General features: G+C 34.7%; 1 protein-coding gene across 1 annotated transcript; it reads right to left on the bottom strand.

Annotated features, from left to right (window-relative positions):
* Nucleotides 1-5865: 5865 nt before the first annotated feature.
* LOC117101993 lies at nt 5866-21178 on the bottom strand. The gene is made up of 20 exons (XM_033242159.1): nt 21043-21178; nt 20278-20384; nt 18937-19012; nt 18362-18592; nt 17793-17987; nt 17019-17138; nt 16182-16296; nt 15426-15734; nt 14684-14848; nt 13115-13367; nt 12399-12544; nt 11827-11901; nt 11317-11463; nt 10808-10848; nt 10346-10520; nt 9880-9951; nt 9209-9290; nt 8440-8501; nt 7605-7808; nt 5866-7135 (listed from the first exon to the last, which is right to left on the bottom strand). The coding sequence occupies exons 1-20, from the start codon at nt 21055-21057 to the stop codon at nt 6972-6974; spliced, it is 2754 nt and encodes a 917-aa protein (XP_033098050.1). The 5' UTR covers nt 21058-21178; the 3' UTR covers nt 5866-6971.
* Nucleotides 21179-22467: the final 1289 nt, after the last annotated feature.

The following is a 22467-nucleotide window of genomic DNA, read 5'->3' on the forward strand; positions in this document are numbered from 1 at the left end:
ACAGGTATAATAATAATGGCTAGCCCGAAAATAATCATGACGTCAACTCGTCAGAGATAAGAGTGATGATGAGCACGTGTTTTCCTCAATTGTGTCATGCTCATTTCCCTCATGTAGATTATAGATATCCTATTTTTTCTTTAATTTATTGATTAAATTGGGTTAAAATTAACATCATACACAAGGGCGCAGATCTGTTTTGAAAGGTGAGGGGGATAGTCGTAACTCCACCCTCCTCCTCCACTTCAGTCGATTCTCTGCTTCCCTCAAACAAAACGTCATAAGACTTCTTTTATATGATTAGGAGATTTTCACGACTTTAGTGAACACTATTCATGATTATGACTAGCAAGTCTTGAATAGTGGTCCTCCAATTTTTATAACTAGCGAAATTTTCGCTTGATTTAAATGGCTCACCACTGGTGTGCGGTAAGCTAATAGTTACAATTTTAAAAAAAATATTATTATCTTTTTTTTCAACTTGTGTATTTAATGTAAATCATAGTTTTTCTATTTCTCTGCATACCCCATTTTATATTGTAAAATTATTTATGTGCCTTGCATTGTCTTTTTTATTGATAGGAAACCCTTGTATACGTTTGACATGTCGGACTACCATAATAGGCGATGCTTTTTCTTTATGAGGAATAACGTGATTTTAATAGGCATATTGTATTTCGATCTACGGTACTACATTTGATTTTGTCTTATCTAGTAGCGAACTTGCGTACCGTATCACACAGGACTAAATAAACGTGGGCACTGTGATTACTCTCAACAGATACCTAGGTCTAATGATCATTGAAGAAAAGTACAGAACAAAGCTGATTTTCGTAGATGTTCAGTGTAAACGGATGGCTCCGCTCGAATAATATTGACAGTATATCAAAATATTAACACAGGGCTCCTTCCAATTAAAACCACTTTTGGGGCCGGGGTTTCCATGGTCTTTAGCAGCTTTGGTTTCTAATTAGAATAATAAACATAACATTCGTTAATATGGGACCACAGAAAAGTGGTTATTAGAGATTGTCTTTAATGGAGGGAGACCTGTAACAATAAAAATGAAATCTAAAATTATAATATATTTTTTATTACTATCATCACTATATAATTATTACTATTAATAATAATAATAATAATAATAATAATAATAATAATAATATTAATAATAATAATAATAATAATAATAATAATAATAATAATAATAATAATAATAATTATTATTATTATTATTATTATTGTTATAATTTGTATTATTTCCATTATCATCAGGGAGACCTGTAACAATAAAAATGAAATCTAAAATTATAATATAATATTTTTTAATACTATCGTCACTATATAATTATCACTATAAATAATAATAATAATAATAATAATAATAATAATAATAATAATAATAATAATAATAATAATAATTATTATTATTATTATTGTTATAATTTGTATTATTTCCATTATCATCATCACATACCGGTATTGCTTATTCGGGCTAATTTCTCTTCTCTGAGTTGGGTTTTGTAGCATTAGATATTGTGATAGTTATAAATTTATTATTTAATATGCAGCGTGTTTATTTCGCGTTCATAATAGAATTGTATAATTGCTCATGGGAAAAAAAATGTATCAATCGTGTAATGGAATGAATCAACAATGGTTTTCAAATGCGGACGAACCAAACAACAACTTATTAGGTATACTGCCCTCATAATTGTATACGATTCTTATAGTTCTAAGAAATAGATGAATATTACGCTTGTGAATCAAGTGGCAGATATATTTACAAGTTGCTTGTAGACAAAAAGTCGACATCGAGCGTTGGCAGATGGTTAATATACTTTGATATCATGGATGAAAGGAAACTCACATATGTATATGTTGGAATGTCGGACTAAAGATTATCTTACAGTGTTTATGTTTTCATCCTATGATATTATCATCGATACGTCAAATGGGAGAGTTTTTATACAAATTACTGTCTGGTTAAGTAGATGATCATCAGACCAAACTCATACCTTGTATACCAGTTACAACTGGATTACCAAATAACTTCACCAAATGATCTGTTTATAGCTTTGTTTAAAAAATCCCTCTTGTTTCGATTTTACTGCTCTTCTAACCAAAGTTCAAAAGTAATTTTAAAATGATTTATATCTTTTTGAAAATGTTCAAATTTATGTTGTCGTTTCAATATTTTAATATGGATGCCTTTATATGCAGAGCAAGCCTCATTTCAGTTGTAACTTACTGCTATTGATATTTCTTTTTTTTTGTTGAATAAAGGTAGGACCATATGAGGCTGATCACAAGAAATAGAAACTATCAAAAATTCATAACCGTCGTCCAGAAAGAATTCCTGAGCAAAATATATATGCTATGAATTGGTAGAGATCTGGCTTGGCTAAACTGCTCTGTAATTTTCGGTTTATTTATTTTTATTCGATTTACATGTCAGTGTTACTCCGGATTACATTTTTCAGGCAGGTTCTTGTCGAGAACGTGTACGATGCTCGAACAGGACAGTGTCGTGTGGCCTCCTACATACGTCCACATGATCACAAAGTGGATATCCCTAGAGATCAGAGACTGAAGCCGATAGTAAACTTCACATAATTGCCAACATATCGAATGACCATAGTGAAAGCCCATTAGTGCAAACATGTTTATAAGCGCTCAATATATATCAAGAAATAATGACAAATGAATACTAATAGCCAATAAATATCATTCGTAGGAGGACCATCAATTCATTCATAAGTGCGCATTCTATAAATGCTAATAGGCATAAAACGGTAATGAGTGTGTTAGGCCTATATTCGAGTGCCATCAAATTCAGTGCGATACAAAATCAATACAATTACTGTAAGTCTTTCCGTCACATGATTTCTAAGTCCAGTCCTGTAGGCCTATATGGGCTGCGGTATCATCAGAATGAGTACGATGGCGGATTTAGGAAATCGAAATAGAGGGTTCCATGGAAGGAAATTTACAGAAAAAGGGTCGGGACCACCTCGGCCCAAACTTCATATTTCCTAAAGCATTTACATACTATATTATTGCGAAGTACAGTATTTCCTGATTTATGAATATGGGCAAGACAGTGTGTTTCAAATCATTCGTCTAATTTCCATGATAATTGAGAGCTTGTAAGAAAATATTTAAGAGAGAAAAAGAAAATTAGGTCTACAAGTGAGTTAGTCATCAAAGGGCCTATTTGCTCTCCCTTACACAATGCAGTGGGAATCGAATTCGAAATAGAGGGGCAGGGAAAGACTTTCACAGAGGCGAGGACCACCTCAGGCCCACCATGGTTGGGGGGGGGGGGGCTGAGGTAAGAAAAATTATGATTCTAGCCATGGCTGCCGAAAGCGGCCGTTGGCCCTGGGGCAGCTGTGATGCCCGGGCCCATTGCCTGGGGGTTTGGGGGCCGCAGGGCCCAATCGGGATCGTCGGGCAGATACCCTGTGGATTAGAAGACTAGATGACTAACGGATTAGAGGACTAATTTAATCGATTAGAGTGCTTATTTCACCAGGTCATGAAAAATAAAGTGAAGTATAGAAAAATGAAAAGTAAAAGCTATCCTTCCTTTTATTCAACGTATAGCCAAAAAGATTCATAACATATCAAAGTTTACGGAATTTAAAATAGAGGGGGCACAGAGAAGGACTTTCACTGATAGAGGGTCTATCTCCGCAGCCCCACCATGTTCCCAATTCATGATTATGGCATCTGTGGACGGCCGGAAATAGTACTCTTAAACTAAAAATTAGAGAATGTCTTTTCAATTTTTGTAAATTTTGAGAAAAATGAGGGGTGCGTGGTCCCCCTTTAATCCACCGCTGGATGGTTTAATATATTAATTTAGTATTTATTTGAAAAATCGAATCTCTATCAAGTCTATTTGTATTTTGTGTATGTTGTATATTGACGATGTCCAGGGTCCACGTCTTTGATAATCGTTTTTAAAAAAAAATATTTTAGGCTACCTAGCATCCATTGCCCCTGTCGGGCCGGGCCCTCGGAGCACTTGCCCCGTATGCCCCGGCACCACTGATTCTGGCACCTTTAGATGACCTAAATGCCACTCTCAGACCTAAATTTAATAATTTTCCTCTTTTCTCCATTCTTTATTTTGGAAAATTTAGGGGGTGGGGGGCCGTGGCGGCCCCCACTTGAATCCACCACTGCAATGTAATAAGTGGTGCTCTAAACTAAATATCATTAAGTGGTACAAAACGACAGTAGGGGAAAGTCCGAATTACAATGAAGGTGGAATATACTAGTAGGTGCAGTAAAAACAACAGAGATTATGTAAAAGTACCGTTCAACCCATTTGCTATAACATAAAGTACATGCATTCATTTCGGAACAGCATCTCTGTCACAAATTCCGCAGAAAATGTTTACGATCTCCAGACTGAATTAATTAATTATTCACATACTGTATTTTCAATCGTGTTTTATAACCTAGTTTCTGAGTGATTTGGTTATTCTGCAATAATCAGTTACAGAGCCGCATGCAATACATAGCTTTGTTGAACTACTATTTCTGAGTTATATTCTTTACACCGTACGTCATCTACAGAACTTAACCTGGGAACAGTCTCCCGATCCCTTATTAGTTTATAGAACCCGTTGGGTGTAAGTATGTAATACAAAAACAATGAATGACTTATCATGCAGTGAAGAAAATTAATTGGTTTTAAAGTGAAGTGTTCGGGTTTGACTTCGAAAACTGGGCTGTGTTTTGAGCTGGTTTATGTATACAATTGTGAACACTTCCAACTCAATATCGGCTGTTGAATAAAATATGCATTAATCAAATTTAATGATTATAATAAAAATTCTGTCAACGAATGACTGGAATTCAATTGTTTTTCACACATACATTCCAACTAAAAGCCTCAGTGATTTTGAATTGGATTTTAATATTTCATTCTGGTCGTTTTAGTTTAGGGGCAAAGTTCCGGCATCGGGTGAACACTGTCCATGACTTATGTACTCATGTTTTCGGTGAAACTAGGCAATTTTTCATACCACCTTTGACGTAGTGCAATCCTTTTTTCTGTAGGTAGGTGTATTTATTGTGGGTATTTTGCCGGCGGACAACATATTTATGTATGTCATTATATGGACAAATGAAGTATAATTTATGGAATGGAATAAAGCACATGCTTTATCTACTAACAAACAATAATTAGCCTACACAAAAATATTATGAATTAAAAGTTCTTTTTTCTGGTTTACAATATGTTAACATATTTTTAGTTATTAATTATTAAGAATTAGACATAATTATTATTATTATTAGTATTGTTGAAGTTTGTCATCGTCGAAAAAGTATTCAAACTAAAAAAAGAAATGTACTCATATGGTATGATGCCATACTAAACACAAATGAGGCTCCGCAAGTCATATTTAAATAAATAAATAAAGCCAAATCATTCTTTGTCACTATTTCTTCGTGACCAAAGAATTGCTTATGTTTGTCAATGTAGAAAAATAATGCTGGCAAGTCGGCCTGTAATGTGATACGCATGGTCTTTTCGTTCCGACAGTAATTTGGCTTGAACATTTGCTGACAATTCAGATTCTTTAGGACGTATGCTATCGATATTGGTTCCCAAATGGAAACATTGGAAATTGTTGCATTTGCAGAGCAACACCTCAACAAAACACATTGTTCAAAAAACAAGATTTCCTTTCTATTAATTGTTTTGTCTACAAAATTATTTTTCAACAAAATGCCATACTCATGAGTTCTTATTAATTAAACCTTATCAATTGTAATTTATTTAATTCCTAATATTTTATATCAATAAGTATAGTACACCTTTACAATAAAACAATATAGACTGACTTGTGAAGTATTCAAGTTTATTCCAGTAAGATTTATTGAAATCCTCAAGTGTGTCGTATATCTAACATACTGTGTACAAGAGACAGGAACTCAGCATCATCTACACCAGTATCATTATGTACAATAATAGTATGGTAATCAATTCAAAATAAAACTATAATTCTTTCCAACAACCCTCCTAAATCGGAGTCGTACAACTTATTATCAATAATAATAATTATAATATCTGTAGTAGCTGAAATTTAGCTGGTTATTTCCCACGTGTATTAGCTCATCTTTGAAGAAATATATACAGTATTATATATGATTGAAAATGTGCTGCAGTAAAAAATTAAAAACATTGAGGAACAAGGAATGCGTTGTAGACCATTAATGCAAAAAAACAAAAAACACAGAACCATGAATTTCAAATTGTATTTCCTCTATCGGTTTTAACCCTGTTAGTTATTTTGATATCTAAGGTTTTAAGAAATTAATGTCTGCTGTAAGTGTATGTACAGTAGTTAAAATTGTGTTTTTGTGATATGTGCTATTTAATATATTTATATATATTTTTGTACTGGACTTCGCAATAAGGAAGAATACTTTAATAATTATAAGCTGTATTATTATTACAATAAAATAAAGAAAATAATTGAATAAAATTTAAAAAATACCCAGAGGGAAGCATATAATACTGTCACATGTATCCTTCCTAGGGTTTACATCTTTTAATTACTATTATTCATCTATTAGTATTACAATTTTTGTTGCATCTACATGAATTTATTATCTACAATATAATGTTGTGATTAAAAAGCACCATTCCTTAAATTAGTTTCTTCGTCTAGCAGAATTTTCAATATTTAAAAGAAATAAAAGAAAAACCATCTTTTATGTACAAAATGTAATCATTATATTTTCAGGCTCTGCTGATAATGAAAAAAGCTTCCCCAAGTCAATGTCATTGTGTTTGGATGATACTAAATTATTGTCTAATACATTAAACCAGATGAATGTATTTGTACATGCTGACAATAATGACATTACAATAATAATCAGACATTACTCTTGATGGAATACTGATGTGAAGATTTTTTTGCCAGTACATACACTTGCCTGCATTGTCAGTCTGAATCAGATGCTTCATCAATTGGTCTTACTCTAAGATTGTTAGCCCGCACTACTTTCAAATTTGGACAATGCTTGATACTGTTGGCGGCAGACAGGGTCACAAAAGTGTAGTCGAGATTCAGTAACGTTAAGTTTGGTAACTTCAAGTGGGCTAAGCCTTAAATTGGTTGGAAAAAATTAAATAGGTTTTTTTTATTGGCTTTATGAAAGTGGAATGCAACAGTGCAATCAAGACATTATCAAATAAATATAAATTAAAACACCTGAGTAAACCTTACAGATATACTGCCTTTATTGCAAGTAACTTCTTATACAAAATACTTGAAAATAAATTGCTTATATGTAAGATGTTAGCATTTAACTGCAAAATAAAAAATCCTTGCCAAAAAGATTATAGTAAATTATAAAAAACTGATTTTTCTTTTTAATCTGTGACTTATTGAAAGTGAGCAAATATAATTGTTCAAATTAATGTTTAAGGTCCTTTTTTTCTTGATTTTTGTGTGGGCTATATCATTAATGTTTGAGATTTTTAACTTTCAAAAAGCCCAAATTTGTATTTTATTTCTAAGGTTCATTGAGGACTGAAGATGTTTAAATCCTTCTATGTAGCATATCACACTTACCAGAATTTGAGACTTTTGACCTGCTTAAGTTCAGCTTGTTGAGCATATGGCACCGATTCAACGCCCCTGACTTGAGCACTTTACTAGTGATGAGAGTGGATGAGAGACTTAGCATTGAGAGCTTAGTGAGACAGCCAAGTAGAACCACACCCTTATCAGTAACATTGGTCCTATCAAGGGTCAGCCCTTGAAGCTCTGTTAGGCCTATAAAAACGAATTTCTATTAGTAGTTTTTTTGTATTTGTATTGTAATGAAGACTTCACAGCTGAATTCTGCTACCTGTATATAGTGCAGGTGTTTGTATTTTGTACATTTGGACTAAGGGTGATTGATCAGCATTTGAGCAAAGCGTTGTTTCCATACAATCGTTACACTGTCGCCACAGAGTTTTCAGTGCAATCGTTGTGCTGCGTAGCAGTCACCGACGCAATTGGATACCGTGTAGCGATTGTATGGAAACCATGAGCTTCCTTAAAGTATACAGGACCAATGACGTAAATGCCTCTAATGAAACTTTCAATTACATTTTAGCTCAACAGGTGAAATAATATAAGAACATCAGGAATGATATTGAACCAAGTTCTAGGCTCACACATATTGTCTACTAATTGTTTACTCAACTAATACTGCTTTCAAAATAAACTCACTAAAATGTTTATTTCTTCATTTTGTTTACTCAACTAATACTCTTTACAAAATAAACTTACTAATGTTTATTCTCAATTTTTCTTTATGAATTTAAATTCTAGTAAAGTTCTTTGACTTTTAAATCATATATTTGTTTCATTCTGTCATAGCATAGAATTATTAAGGTGTTTTATGTTTTCTACATACCTTGCAAATAGGCCAAGCCAACATCTGTAGTTTTTGTATTACTTAGAGACAATTTCCTCAAACTGAAGATAAAGAATTGTCAATGAAGTACATAATGCAATTGACAAAATGGCAATTACCATTTTAAGTATCTTTATTTGAGAGAGGGAGATACCACTAAGATTTTTACAAATGTATTTAAAGGGCTGCAGAGAATATAGGTGGATAGGAAAGAAAAATCTGTATGTGACAGCACCTTCAGTGAGTTGGAGGTAAGGCTACATATACTGATCATATCATCAGTCTAATGTCATATAATCGTCATTGTCACAATCTCTGCAGCTGCTGCTGTCATCATCTTATTATCATCATCAATAATATGAACATCAACTACCATATTAGATTTTCTTTAAACTTACAATAAGCAATTACCATTTATAAATGTTCCCTTTACAATAATGAGTGTTCCAAATAAATTAATATCAAACTTCCTTTGTCCTAGAGTTCATTTTTCAATAAATAGGATTTAATTATTCTATAGAAAAAAGAAAATTATAAGTTCTAAAGCTAATGGGCACTCCCTGCGCCAGACTGTCTTTGGCCGGCACGACTTTACGCGATGTGCGTGCAATGGATTTGCTTTTAATGAAGACCCGTTCCGACTACCACCGACAATCAGCAGTGGTACGACGCAGTCAGTGACTGGCGTAACACTCCTTTCTCATTCATAATACTGCCCATTTCACTTTTTTCAAACACTCTTCAGTTGCTTTGATAGCTAGTTGCTGACCTTGTCATGTCTGCTAGGTGGTGGATGCCATCATCCGTGATGTTGATGTAATCTGACAGATCAAGCTCCACCAGTGCCATCCCTTAAAACAATAGGCCACAATGTAGACTCATCAATATATTATAAGACTGGGTATTGCAGCAAAAACGTTTTCATAAATCTCTTATTGTATCACTACATATGTTTAATTGGAATTTTTAATATACTTTTATTTGAAATTATTATAAATTTATATTGATTTTCAGCAGCAGAAACATTTATCTAAAGGCTATAAAGCCAAGAACTCTAATAAAAAAAAACCAAAAACAAAAGAGAAAATCAGAACAGAAAGATGTTAAGGTACACCCTTAAACTACATTTGAAAGATTTGTCAAAGATAGCCTGGAATATTATTTCACTGCTTGCTTATATCAGTGAAAGAGTTGGATGAAAGTAAAAGTTGAGCCAATACAGAGCAAGGATGAGTATCTTGCCTTGAATGGGGCTGTATGAACAGGTGTTGAGTAGGACAAGCATATCTTCTACACTGTTTAAAACATACAACTAAATCTCTATAACCACATGTATATGTAGTGGATCTTTTATTTTGGCTGCAATAACATAAAATCTACCCACAACGGTACAGCTTTCCTAAGTCTGTACTTATAGTTAGAGTAGCTGCTCAAATTTACCTGCAATGCACTGTAATCCAGAGTCTGTTGTTGTGTGCCTACTTGGAAGTTGAATGTGCCTTAATTGCATACCTAAATTAAGAAAGAAAAGATATTTTATTTCTTCATGTGTTTGGGGATAGCATTTCTTCATTTCTCAAAACTAAAATAGATAAGTACCATATACATTTAGTCAAAGATTCAGTCAGTGCGCGAATTCATATTACGTAATTGCAACACTTCCCAAGGAAGGGGAGATGGTTAGATCAAATTGTGCAGTATCCTATCAAGGCAATGACATTTAGGCAGCAATACAGACATTAATTTTAATGAGTGCTTGTGTGGTGGATACCTAAATAATGACCATTAAAACAGTTATATTATGGTATTACTATTTTCTTTATCCATAAGTGGATATTAGTAGCCTACGTTGACCCATGTAGCAATTACATCTTTAAAATTTGGAATACATATAAAAAAGTGTAACCTGTTAGACAAGCTAAAGCTGCATCACCCTCCATGCTATGGATACAGCTGAGATTGAGTCCTTTTAGGTTTGGTAGCTTCTGCAAGCCTACCAAGCTGTCTGACCCTGCACATGTGAACCCAATATTCAAAGACTCCAGATTTGACAGACACTGCAATGGCAGAAGATTTGTGACCTAAAAATGCAAAAAAATGAGAAAAGTAATATGAAATATCTATTATTACAATGTTACAAATACAGAAGCACTACGCTTCAAGTATATTCCATATTTCATTGATGATAACAAATATTTTACACCCCAAGTATTTTGCAAAAAATTTATGAAATGTAATTCTTACAATAATTTTGACCCCACCATATGTGGAACAGGATGTGCATTGCCTGGGTTAACATTATTCTATATACACTACACTTTACTTTATATAGGCTTATTTAATTGAACAGTTATTCAAACATCATTACCTGTGTTTGTTCTATTGCGAGGTATCTTAGTTGGCTTAAATCTGTGAGAATAATGAAGAAATGTATTTCTGAATTTACGATTGCAAATATATAGAATTATTATTACTTAACATATTTATTTCATTGCTAGCCAAATAATTTTCATTGTAACTAATCTGTATATTTGACAATCAATATTAGAATCTTTGTTGTAGTCATTTGTATATTATATATTCAATGAATGCATAGAAATTGCGTTCGATTCTGTGTCAAGCAAATGAACAAAAACACTACAACAAATATAAATACTATAATCTAAACTCAATTCTGTAGGTTAACCCAAGTTTACTTGCAAAAAGAAAAGTTGAGAAATTGTTCCAGCATAATTGAAGATTGATAATATGATGCACAGCAGAATATTATGAATGAAAATGAGCCAATTACCACAAAAAAAAAATATCCCGCAATATCCTGTACTCATCTATTCAATAAAATATTGAAAAAAAAAATAAGTCGATGGAAATTCTTACTTGCTAGAATTGATATTGAAGCATCTGTTATTCGAGTCTTACTTAGATTCACATGAGTAAGACTGGATGAGAGACAAGCAAGGTTCTCAACTCCTCTATCTGTGATGTTGGCACCTTCTAAGCCTATTGCTGTTAATTGCTTCAAATCTTGAAACATAATTATGACCATTTCATTTCAATTCATATTAAACAACAATGAAAGATATAATGCCTGTATTGAGCTAAAACATATAAAGTTGAATTGACCATTGCATTGTTCATTGTAAGGTTTCAGAAATTAAAAGGAGAAAATATTCAACAGAGGGATAAATAATAATATCATACCTATATTATTCTCATTTCTTTTTAAATTGGTTAAAAATTTATTTTCAGAGTAAGTTTTTTTGTTTTGTTTTATAACAATTATTTACTGTAAATAAGTTCATTCTTATAATTTTCTTTGTTTTACAATAACCAATTTCCATGTATTACAAATCAATTATCTTGGCTCTGGATAGCACTATCACTTACCTGTAATATATTCAAGCACCTTATCTGTGATTTGTGGATTTAAATTTAACTTCAGAGTCTTCAATTTTTTCAAACCTATATTTTAAAAAACATGAGAGGGAGCACATAAAATCAGAGACATTATTAACTGCCTTCCTGTACCTTTTTAATATAAATAATTAAAATGAAAGTGGGTGGTGTAACTAATACTTTTGGACTATATGTACAATTTTTTTTTACCCAAGATCATATTTTTTTCTAAACTGTTATTGAATATACAAATTGGTCACACAGATTTTGATTAATCTAATGGATGAGTTATTTATAAACTCAATAATGGAACCAACATTTTAGTGGCTTTTACTGAAATAATAATAATTTGCATCTAAGCCTCTTGATAATTTCACACATAACAGATAACTCCCAGGTTTGATTTACATCTTTCCTCTCTTTCTTATCACTGTGTAGGCCAAAGTCTCCTTGGAAAAGATATGTATCCTTTACCATCAGCATGTACGGCCACCGGCATCCTCTAAAGTATCTCTAGCTGAATAAAAGGCTATTACTACTAGTGGGTGTGTTTGAATACTTACCTGGAAGAAGTATTGTGAGCCCAGCATCACTAATGAGACTGCAGGAACATAAACTCAGGTGATGAATGTTGTTATGGAAACGTAGAGCATGTAACAGCTCATTGGTGGCATAGCTGTAACAATCTAAAACACAGTGAGTCAGGTGACTGAAAAATAATGGTCACATGTGTTAAAACGATCGTAGTACTAACACCACTACTATACACACTATCAAATTTTATACCTGTTACTTGGCCACATGGGTATGGTATGACATGCATATGTATGTTTTGCATCATCGAGAAACAATTAAACAACATATTTTCCAAGAAATTAGTAATATTAGGATGGCAAGAAGTCTCTGTCTATGCACATTATACCATTTTAATACTCCAACAATTTGTAATAAACAGCACCCTCACAACAGTGACACTGAAGCCTATGAAAATTGTATAAAATGTTTCAGTGCTTATTAGGCCATATACGAAAGTAGGATGAATGCAAACCTACTAAGTCTCACTCATTTGACATCAAAGTTGTGCATTTTAGTCTTTTCAAAGCTATAATGCTCAAGCACCGAATGTGTCATGGACATGTACAGTTATATTGCAAAACAAATAGATTTTGTATTACAATTAATACGATATTCCCAACAGAAGTTTCAAAGTTGACAGTATTGCAAATTGGCATCTATGTAAATGTAACACAGAATAGAATCACGTACAATCAGATCTTACCATGAGAGAAATATATGCATAGTTCTAGGCCGTAGTGTTCCTTCCTTCTTCATCTCATCAATGATCCTTACTGCTAGTTGTTGAGGTACTCCACCCAGTGAGGCTGGTGACTGGCTAGGATCTCCTAGCTTCTTTGCAACAGCTTTTGTGGTTATGTCAACAAGTGATGGTATGTTTGCTGCCCTCATTGATGTTGTTGGATGGTCCCGTGGCTGTTGATGGGCTAATTCTATTCTTTTTAGAGCAGCTTCAGCTGGAAGGAAAATGTTAGATGATTGTGTTTGTCAACTGCGATGATACTACAATTAAAAATCTTGATTTTATGACTAAATTAAGCCACTGATTATGTTGTCAAAGAAAGAAATGAATACATAGAATGAATGCTATTCTGCATAATGACAGGGAGGCTATGATTCAACAATGAGTCTAGTAATTTGTGAAAAGCAGCAACTCAATTTCATGCAAGTAACTTAAAGCCATTCTCCACAGCAAGAGGAAATATAGTTTCTTTTATGTCCTTGATATGGAGTCAGATCACTTTGCACCTCATTCTAGTGTGTAAATGATGTACTCAACTAATAATTCTCCAAGCTGGGAACTTCCACATAACAGTAAGTATTTGGTGTTTGTGTGAATAACTGTTTTAAATGAAGAACTATGAACAATTTGATTAATTTGTATTGCATGTTTTATATAATATAAATACAAGTCTCTCTCAAATTAAGGATCCCTCCAATTAAAGACCACCATCTATCTTTACTATTCTAATTAGAGGTCAAAGCTGCTAAAGACCATGAAATTGGAGGGAGACTTGTAATACCCCTTTTACACTGTAAGCAAAATTCCGGACGTAACCCAGGATTTTCCAATACCTGGGTTAAACTCTCCCAAGTTGTGGTTAGTGTAAACATCAAAAAAGTCCTACTTGGGTTGCCAAACATTCCGGGAGGGACGTGCGGGACGCATTCAGCGTAGGACAACCCGGGTGCATTCTGGACTCGCCAGTGTAAACAGCACCGAATTTGATTCTGGAATTAGGCCTTACCTGGCGACTACCACAGCTGTGGTCAGATAGGCCTTAACTTTGCCTACAACGGGCTAGGCCTAGACACTTGTCAAATTAAACCCTCTACGCTCTGGTATAGACTTGATATCAAAACTGCTGAATTAATTTACATAATTTAAAAACAATGCTTCAATAATTGACAATAATTGTGGCTTCGTGACGACGAGGAACTCGAGCGAAGTGATGATCACCATCGCAACAAAAACTGAGGGTGGTATTTGAACCCGAGTTCGTTGCCAGTGTAAAATGGGAGTAACTCGGGATCAACCCGGACTTTTTCGTTCAACGTAAATGGGAAATACACCCGGGATTACTCCGGAAGTAACCCGGGTCGATTCTGCCATTGGCAGTGTAAAACGGGTATAATACACAACAAATAATCATCTAATCATCAGATATTTTATAGATAATTAGATTACCTAATCAATCAAAAAGTAGGCCTAGGGTATCTGTATAGATGTGCTGATGATCTATTTTAAGAAGACTTGATGATCATGTCTAACCTGCTTTTTGATTTGAAACCTCTTCAACACCTTCCTGTCTTCCACGCCCTCCTTCTTGGAAACCGTAAACAAAGTTTAAAGGTCCAGCATCGAGCCTGTTACCACCTCCCCAAGGGTGCTGATGTCCAACCTGGCCTTGGGCTTGGCCCCAACCGGCAATTAATTCTGAGGTTAGGGTACAATAACTCATCTTAATAATACAAAGACAAACGTACAGTACAGTACAGTAAGTAGCAAGTTAACATTTATTTTGTTCATTGTCTACTGTGCTTGAACTTTGTACATTATTACTCTTGTTAATAATGTCACTGTAGTAAAAAATGCCATTATGTCACTATTGTCACTACATTTGACTTAATGGCTTGTCCTGGGATTAAAATAAGTTTTTCTCACTTTGTATTTTATGTATTTTTTCAATGCAGCTTGTGGCTTCAATTAAATAAAAAAACACTATTGTCCTTGTCATTTTCATTGTTATCGTTATCATTGTTATCATCATCATCATCATCATCATTTTTTAAAATTATTATTACTAATATTATTATATTATTATATTATTATTAATATTATTATTATTATTATCATTATAAGAAAATGTTAATTAAAATGAATAGAAAGAAAAGAAGTGGAACGGAATGACATCAATAAATGGTACAATGAACAAAATAAATTGGCTTGTGTTGTGATATATTGACAATTGTAATGATGATGACAAAATTTTTTCCCATAGTATTACACTTACCATTAATATCATTGTCTGCTGGCATTTCTTCATCAACAGCAATTTCAACATTGCCTGGGGCCAGAGGCTCTGGTTGCTCTTGGTCTGGTTGCTGTAAACTGTGTCCAGCTCCCCAGTTGTGCCCTCTTGGGGGTGGACGCTGGTCAGCTATCAACTGCATCTGACGATTTAAGCGCCCTGCAACATCTACTCCACTAAGATTGTGGACAGACGATGATGTTGTTGACGTTGATACTGATGAAGATACTGATGGTGTTGTTGCTGGTGATGATGTTGTTGCACTGCTTCCCTCAGCTTCTGGTCTATGAACTGGAATACAAGATTAATGACACCTATTATTAGTTGGCGTTTTATACCAGGTTAATTAGCCCATTCAAAACTATCCGGGTACCGGACTGTTAATTAAGGCTTGAATTAGGCCCAGAAACTTGTCCACGCATTTCAGCAAATAAGTGCCAATTTCTGTGCAATTTTTGCAGAAAATTAGGCCAACCAATGAACTAATCAGTAGTTTGAATATTGCGCACTTTACTTTCCTAGCAATTTTCCATGCAAATTGCAGTTGGATTTTGAAATATCCTTTGTGCAAATAAAACAATTCAGAGTGTGGTCTGGGTATAAGCAATATACGATTTGCATTAGATTGGCCAACTAACATATATTTATGCTCAAAAACAATAGATAAAGAGATACAACTTATGAAAAAAATGCTTTTTATTCACAATACACATCGTTATTCCAAAAAAAAATAATTACCTTTACTTGGTGGGCCTTCTGATTTCCTAGCTACCAACACACCTCTTGGTGTGAGTTTTAGTTCTGATAGAGAATGAGTCATGTCTTCACAAGTATACACATGTCTAGGAAATGTCTGCAGAAAAATGTAAGCAGAATTAATTAAATACAAGTATACATATTGTACAGTGGAGGCGGTTCGGCGCAGTGGAAATAGTTTGGTTCCCCAAACTCGAGGTTGTTGTTTTAATCCTTCACTGTGCATTTCGCTTGTGTCCTTAAGATAGGCACTTTATCTACATTGTTTCAGTATGCCCAGCTGTAAATGGGTACCAGCGAATTGCTGCGAGTAGCCTGTGGTGTACCAGCATCCCACCCCAGAGGAGCATCACGCTCTCATTAGCTTCAGCTACTTGCAACTGGGGATAACCTCCAGCACTATGAGCCCCGTGGCTTGGTAAGGATTTACTACTTTTACTATACATATTGTTTAGGATATATCAGCAAAACAAAAACACACACAAAAAAAACAAACCCTTCCCTGCTCCCTTTCAGAAACAAAGGTACTAATATTTGGGCCTTTCATACTCTATGGTCCAAGCCTAATATTGTGGTCTAAAAGCACACTTTTGGGGTCACCATCACCCATAAAATCTCTCCCTATGAGCTTCACCAGGGACTGTATTCCAGGACACTCAATGAGGCTGTAGGCTTGGACCCTCCTCTTGGAATTCTTTGATCCACCACTGCCCAGGTAGTAGAGAAAAGTGTCACTTTGTAAATTATTGATCTAATGACCATGGATAGCACTACCATTAATTATCACTGATAAATAATTTCAAAATTGGTTTTACTTGCCTGTAATAATTCTATTTCTTGTAGTGCTGGTTCTTGTTCTTTAACAAACTCAACAACCGACTGAAGATGACAGGAAGCTTCAAACTCATGACGAAGAGCTTGTCCTGATGGTAAACGAATCTAAACAAATCAATTGAATCCATTCACAAATAATTGTTAATGTAATTGATAAATTTTTATTTCATTTATCACATTGAATATTTGCTATTAAAGAATGTGTAATAAGTATATCAGTACCTCAAAGCAGCCATGCAGGACAGGAAGATCTAGAATATCATTGAGACATTGAGAACATTACTCAACTTTGATAGACTGTTGGTTTTTGGGGTTGAGTTATTTACAATAATCAACCAAATAATAACCAAACATTTACAATGTGTCAAAGTACAAACAATAAGTATAAAGAAATTGAGGTGCAGAGCAGACTATATGGAATATAGGTTTTTTGATTTGATATGGAATAAATGTAAAGTAGGATAGATTTTAACAGAAGACAGTGAGATGACATTGATATGAAAGCAAAATCATAAGTCATTGTAATATGTATAGGATTCATTCCTATAACCTTTGGTCACCAAGAATATAGATTTATTTTTGGATGTGAATATCTATCCTGAACATAATTCTATATAATATTATATCAATATTAGCAAAGATAAATTAAAATATATCAACATAATAATGAAACATTAAATATAATATTTATTTATAAAAACACTTACAATATTGAGATAGTATATTAGTTTTTAAATTGAAAAGAAAACTAAACCTCACCTGTAGTGTACACATTAATTCTTTCTTCTCTGTTTTTTCTTTTAGTTGTTCTTTATTGAATCCTTCATTCAATGTGACATCACTTCCTTTAAGCACTTCTTGAGTGGTGCTACTACTACTACCACTAGTTGCTGCTATTTTCTTCATCCTGGCTTTCTTATCTGCTTCAATCTCTTGCAAAATTTGTTGCCTTTCCTGAAGGAGGTTCAAAAGTTATTTTGACAAGAAGACAATTGCTTTCAAAGTATATGAGAAATTAGCTTTCCACTAGGCCTAATCTAAATATGGCTTATATATTTTTTGTGCATATTTTAATTATTTTATCACTTGGCAATTGTTTTTTATACAGGATTTAAACCAAAGGTCTGGGAAGGAATGAAAGGAAAGCACCTTTTCTACCAAGCTACAGCTATACTCTTGCTGTTAGCCAACTTGTACTTTAATGTGACTGTGTAGTACTATACATTCCTCCAAATAAGCAATGAATAAGCAATCAATCAATCAATCAATCAATCACTAAATTGTAGTAAATTATAAACTAATTAAAATTTAATACAAATTTTCACTACCTTTTTCTTCATCAATCGTTTTTCTTTGGCCTCCCTTGCTACCTGATCTCGTTGTTCCTGTTCCCATCTGTCCTTATCTGCAAGTTGTTCCTCATTCAATGCATACCTACTGGACAATGTTTGTGTAGGTTTTGCCTCAGCTTCTACAACCTTTGATTCTGATGAAGCTGGGCTAACATTAAAGCCACTATCTACTTGCATTGAAATATTCTGTGTTTGGGATACTGGTGCCTATAACAATTAAAAATATAATGTCTAAATCCATTTCAAGTCACCAATTAGACTGAGGTTCATTCTATGTCAAATCACCAAACAGTGGTCCTCAGATTCTTTTGGGAATCAGAATAATACTGTACAGTATGTAGTTGTCAAACAGAATTTTTTTATCAAAAGTTCCTAACTTTAACATAATATTTATAATTATAATATTTTAAGTTATAAAAATTAAAATAGGAAGAAACCCAAAATTTGTGACTGCATGATTTACTCCTTATTCTTATAAGGTGTTATTATATAACACCTTATCTTATATAAGTGTTCAGTCCCTAATGATACATACATTTTATACTGTTTACCTGTCTGTCTTGTCGAAGGTTTAGAGTTGGAGTTGAGATTGTTGGGATGACATTTGTATTATTGCACTGAAGAAGCCTAAAAATATATAACAATTGAAGCAGGTGATCTAATTTGCAAAGAAAGGTAATTTAAAACATGGAATAGTTAAGTACCAAAAACCTTTCAAAACCTTAGTTACACAATGCATTTTACAAACAAATTTATGGATAAATTCGCCCTTGTTATAATTTGCACCAGCTCGAACTGGCAACCGCTTGAACTAGCATTCCTTTTAAAATTACCATCCACTCGTATTAGTATTGGTATTCATTTACTATGTTTCAGTCACCACACAGTGAATACCACCACTTGTTCAGCTATGGTCCAGAGAACACACAGTGGCTACTACCACTTGTTTAGCTATGGTCCAGAGCACACACAGTGGCTACTACCACTTGTTTAGCTATGGTCCAGAGCACACACAGTGGCTACCACCACTTGTTCAGCTATGGTCCAGAGAACACACAGTGGCTACCACCACTTGTTCAGCTATGGTCCAGAGAACACACAGTGGCTACCACCACTTGTTTAGCTATGGTACAGAGCACACACAGTGGCTACTACCACTTGTTTAGCTATGGTCCAGAACACACACAGTGGCTACCACCACTTGTCAATTAGCTATGGTACAGTGCACACACAGTGGCTACCACCACTTGTTTAGCTATGGTCCAGTGCACACACAGTGGCTACTACCACTTGTTTAGCTATGGTACAGAGCACACACAGTGGCTACCACCACTTGTTTAGCTATGGTCCAGTGCACACACAGTGGCTACCACCACTTGTTTAGCTATGGTCCAGTGCACACACAGTGGCTACCACCACTTGTTTAGCTATGGTCCAGTGCAAACACAGTGGCTACCACCACTTGTTTAGCTATGGTCCAGTGCAAACACAGTGGCTACCACCACTTGTTTAGCTATGGTCCAGTGCACACACAGTGGCTACCACCACTTGTTTAGCTATGGTACAGAGCAAACACAGTGGCTACTACCACTTGTTTAGCTATGGTCCAGTGCAAACACAGTGGCTACCACCACTTGTTTAGCTATGGTCCAGTGCAAACACAGTGGCTACCACCACTTGTCAATTAGCTATGGTACAGAGCACACACAGTGGCTACCACCACTTGTTTAGCTATGGTTTAATGCACAGATAATGGCTATGACCCCTTGTTTGTCTGATGGAGTCAAGCCACTCTCATAAATACAGAATCCACTTCCCCATTCATGAATCTCAGGATACACAAGTGTCTAAGAAAAACATGTCAAAATCTTTGAAGAAACAGAGGAATTTACCATTCAATTGCATCTTGGAGATTATATTTGCCAGCTTGCACAGCTTCCTGACTGCGATCCAGATCAAAGCCCATGCCAACTAATGTCATCAGAAGGCCATCAACAGTCTGGAATTAATAGTTCACATATTTATTTATCAAATGATAAGAACTAGCCTCATCAAGTCTGGACATTGTGCTATTTGGCTTTAGTTTTTTAAAAAGATGAAAGGAAAAAGTTTTCAAGAATCACACTAAAACAAATTACTGTAAGTTTATTAAATAAACAAATAATATTTGTCAAAAACTGATATTCATCTTCATGGTAAGAAGCATTTTCCCAAGAGATGAAACAAATAAATACAGCATTAAATGATAATTTATTTTTAAAGGGAAATACATTTTTAAACTAACTAATAACATGAACCATGATGATGTATTGTATTTGTAGGCTTAGCCTAGAGCTAGGCTTAAAAGCCAAGTTAAAATATGCAATTACTGTATTATTAGTAAAGATTCAGCAAGACATATTTACATAGCCCTAGTCAATCGTACGTAGGTCTAACCTCGATCTAGCTAGGCCTACCGCCTCTCTAGGTCTAGCCTAGGGACCTATCTAACTCAGCCCATCCATGTCTCCAGGACTAGGCCTAGGCTAGAGAGGATAAGCTTAGCTAAAAGGGCCTAGGCCTAGCCTAGCCATAATAAATAAAATGTCTAGGCCTAGGCATAACATAGATCGAATAGATTCACAAATTAACTGTCCCATTGTACAATGAACACCTACATTATCTGAGCTCATTTTTGCTTCTGAATGTCAACACAAAACAAAGTCTACGCTACGCGGCCTACCACACGGAAGGGTTGCCAGATATTCGACTGGCTTCACGACCAAACACAGGCCATCTCACGGCCAAATTCGGCCAAACTGTTTTTTTCGAAATAGGCCAAATGATTCGGCCAGGTTAATCCGATTAGGACAACAGTGGGTACATAACATTCATTTAAAATACAAAAATTACACGCAAATCAACTGTCGTTTGTTTGAAATTAAAATGATATACACAGAACAATGTTAATCTTTCACTGTTTTTGTTTTTATAAATAATCACCATAATTAAATGGCCAGCTACGCCTAGCATGTAGCGACCAATGGGGGGGGGGACACAGGGGCGGATCAAGGATTTGAAAGAGGGGGTTCAGAAATACCCAAAATGAAAGGGGTTGGGGTCCTCCCCATGGAAAATTTCCCCTTTGAATCCGCCACTGTATGACTAACGCTCAGGTGACCTAGGGTTTTAAAACAAATACCGTATAATATCTCGCGTATAATAGGACGAGGCTTAAAATAGCAAATTACAAAAAAAAAAAAAAAAAAAAAAAAAAAAGGGGGGGGGGTAAGGGGTCGTCTTATACGCAAGACATTCAGATTTAAGAATTTTATAATCATGTTCGTCTTATGAGCGGATCGTCCGTAACACGCGAACTTACTAACTGTAATGAAGCAACTAAATATTGTATGAATAAAAGCAATTTTAAATACGGGAAAATACGATTTTGATGGTGAAGACTTAAAAAATCATAAAATGATATTATTTGAAAGATTACCCTTGCATTTTGCTCCATTTATCCAGCTAGATGCAGTATCAGGACTACAAAAAATTAGGAATTCCGACCATGAAACAGGGAGTCATCTTATAGGCCTACGCCAGACATACAAATATCAACCAGATCTTCTAAAACTCGGGGGTCGTCTTATACACGGGTACCTCATAGGGCATACGCGAGTATATACGGTTTACTGCTTATTACGTAACCCCTGCGGATTCGGGTTCCAGTCGTAACAATAAACCAGGCCCGTATTTAGGGGGGAAGGTTCGGGGGTTCGTACGCCCCCCCCCCCCCGCGGGAGATGGAGTTCCGTGAACATTTTTATTTTTATTTCTTTTTTTCAATTTTCATGGCGGCTCGTACGCTAACACACTTATAATAAAATTTTATTTTTATTTTTAAATCCACAATTTAAGAATCGGAGGGTTCGCTAAACAAGGTATAAAAAAGTCTCGCCTTATTTAAAGCACTAAAAATGTACGGTATATTTATTTATACTGTAAAAGGGCCTGAGGCCTATCACACTGAATAAAGTTCCCATTTAGGGAAGAGAAAAAGAAGTATGTGGGTTTTGATAGGGAGTTCCGCATAGTCCCAAGCC

Source organism: Anneissia japonica, unplaced genomic scaffold (genome assembly GCF_011630105.1).
Source record: "Anneissia japonica isolate Jap-2015-1 unplaced genomic scaffold, ASM1163010v1 scaffold1005_len2656397_cov198, whole genome shotgun sequence".
NCBI classification, from domain to species: Eukaryota; Metazoa; Echinodermata; class Crinoidea; order Comatulida; family Comatulidae; genus Anneissia; species Anneissia japonica.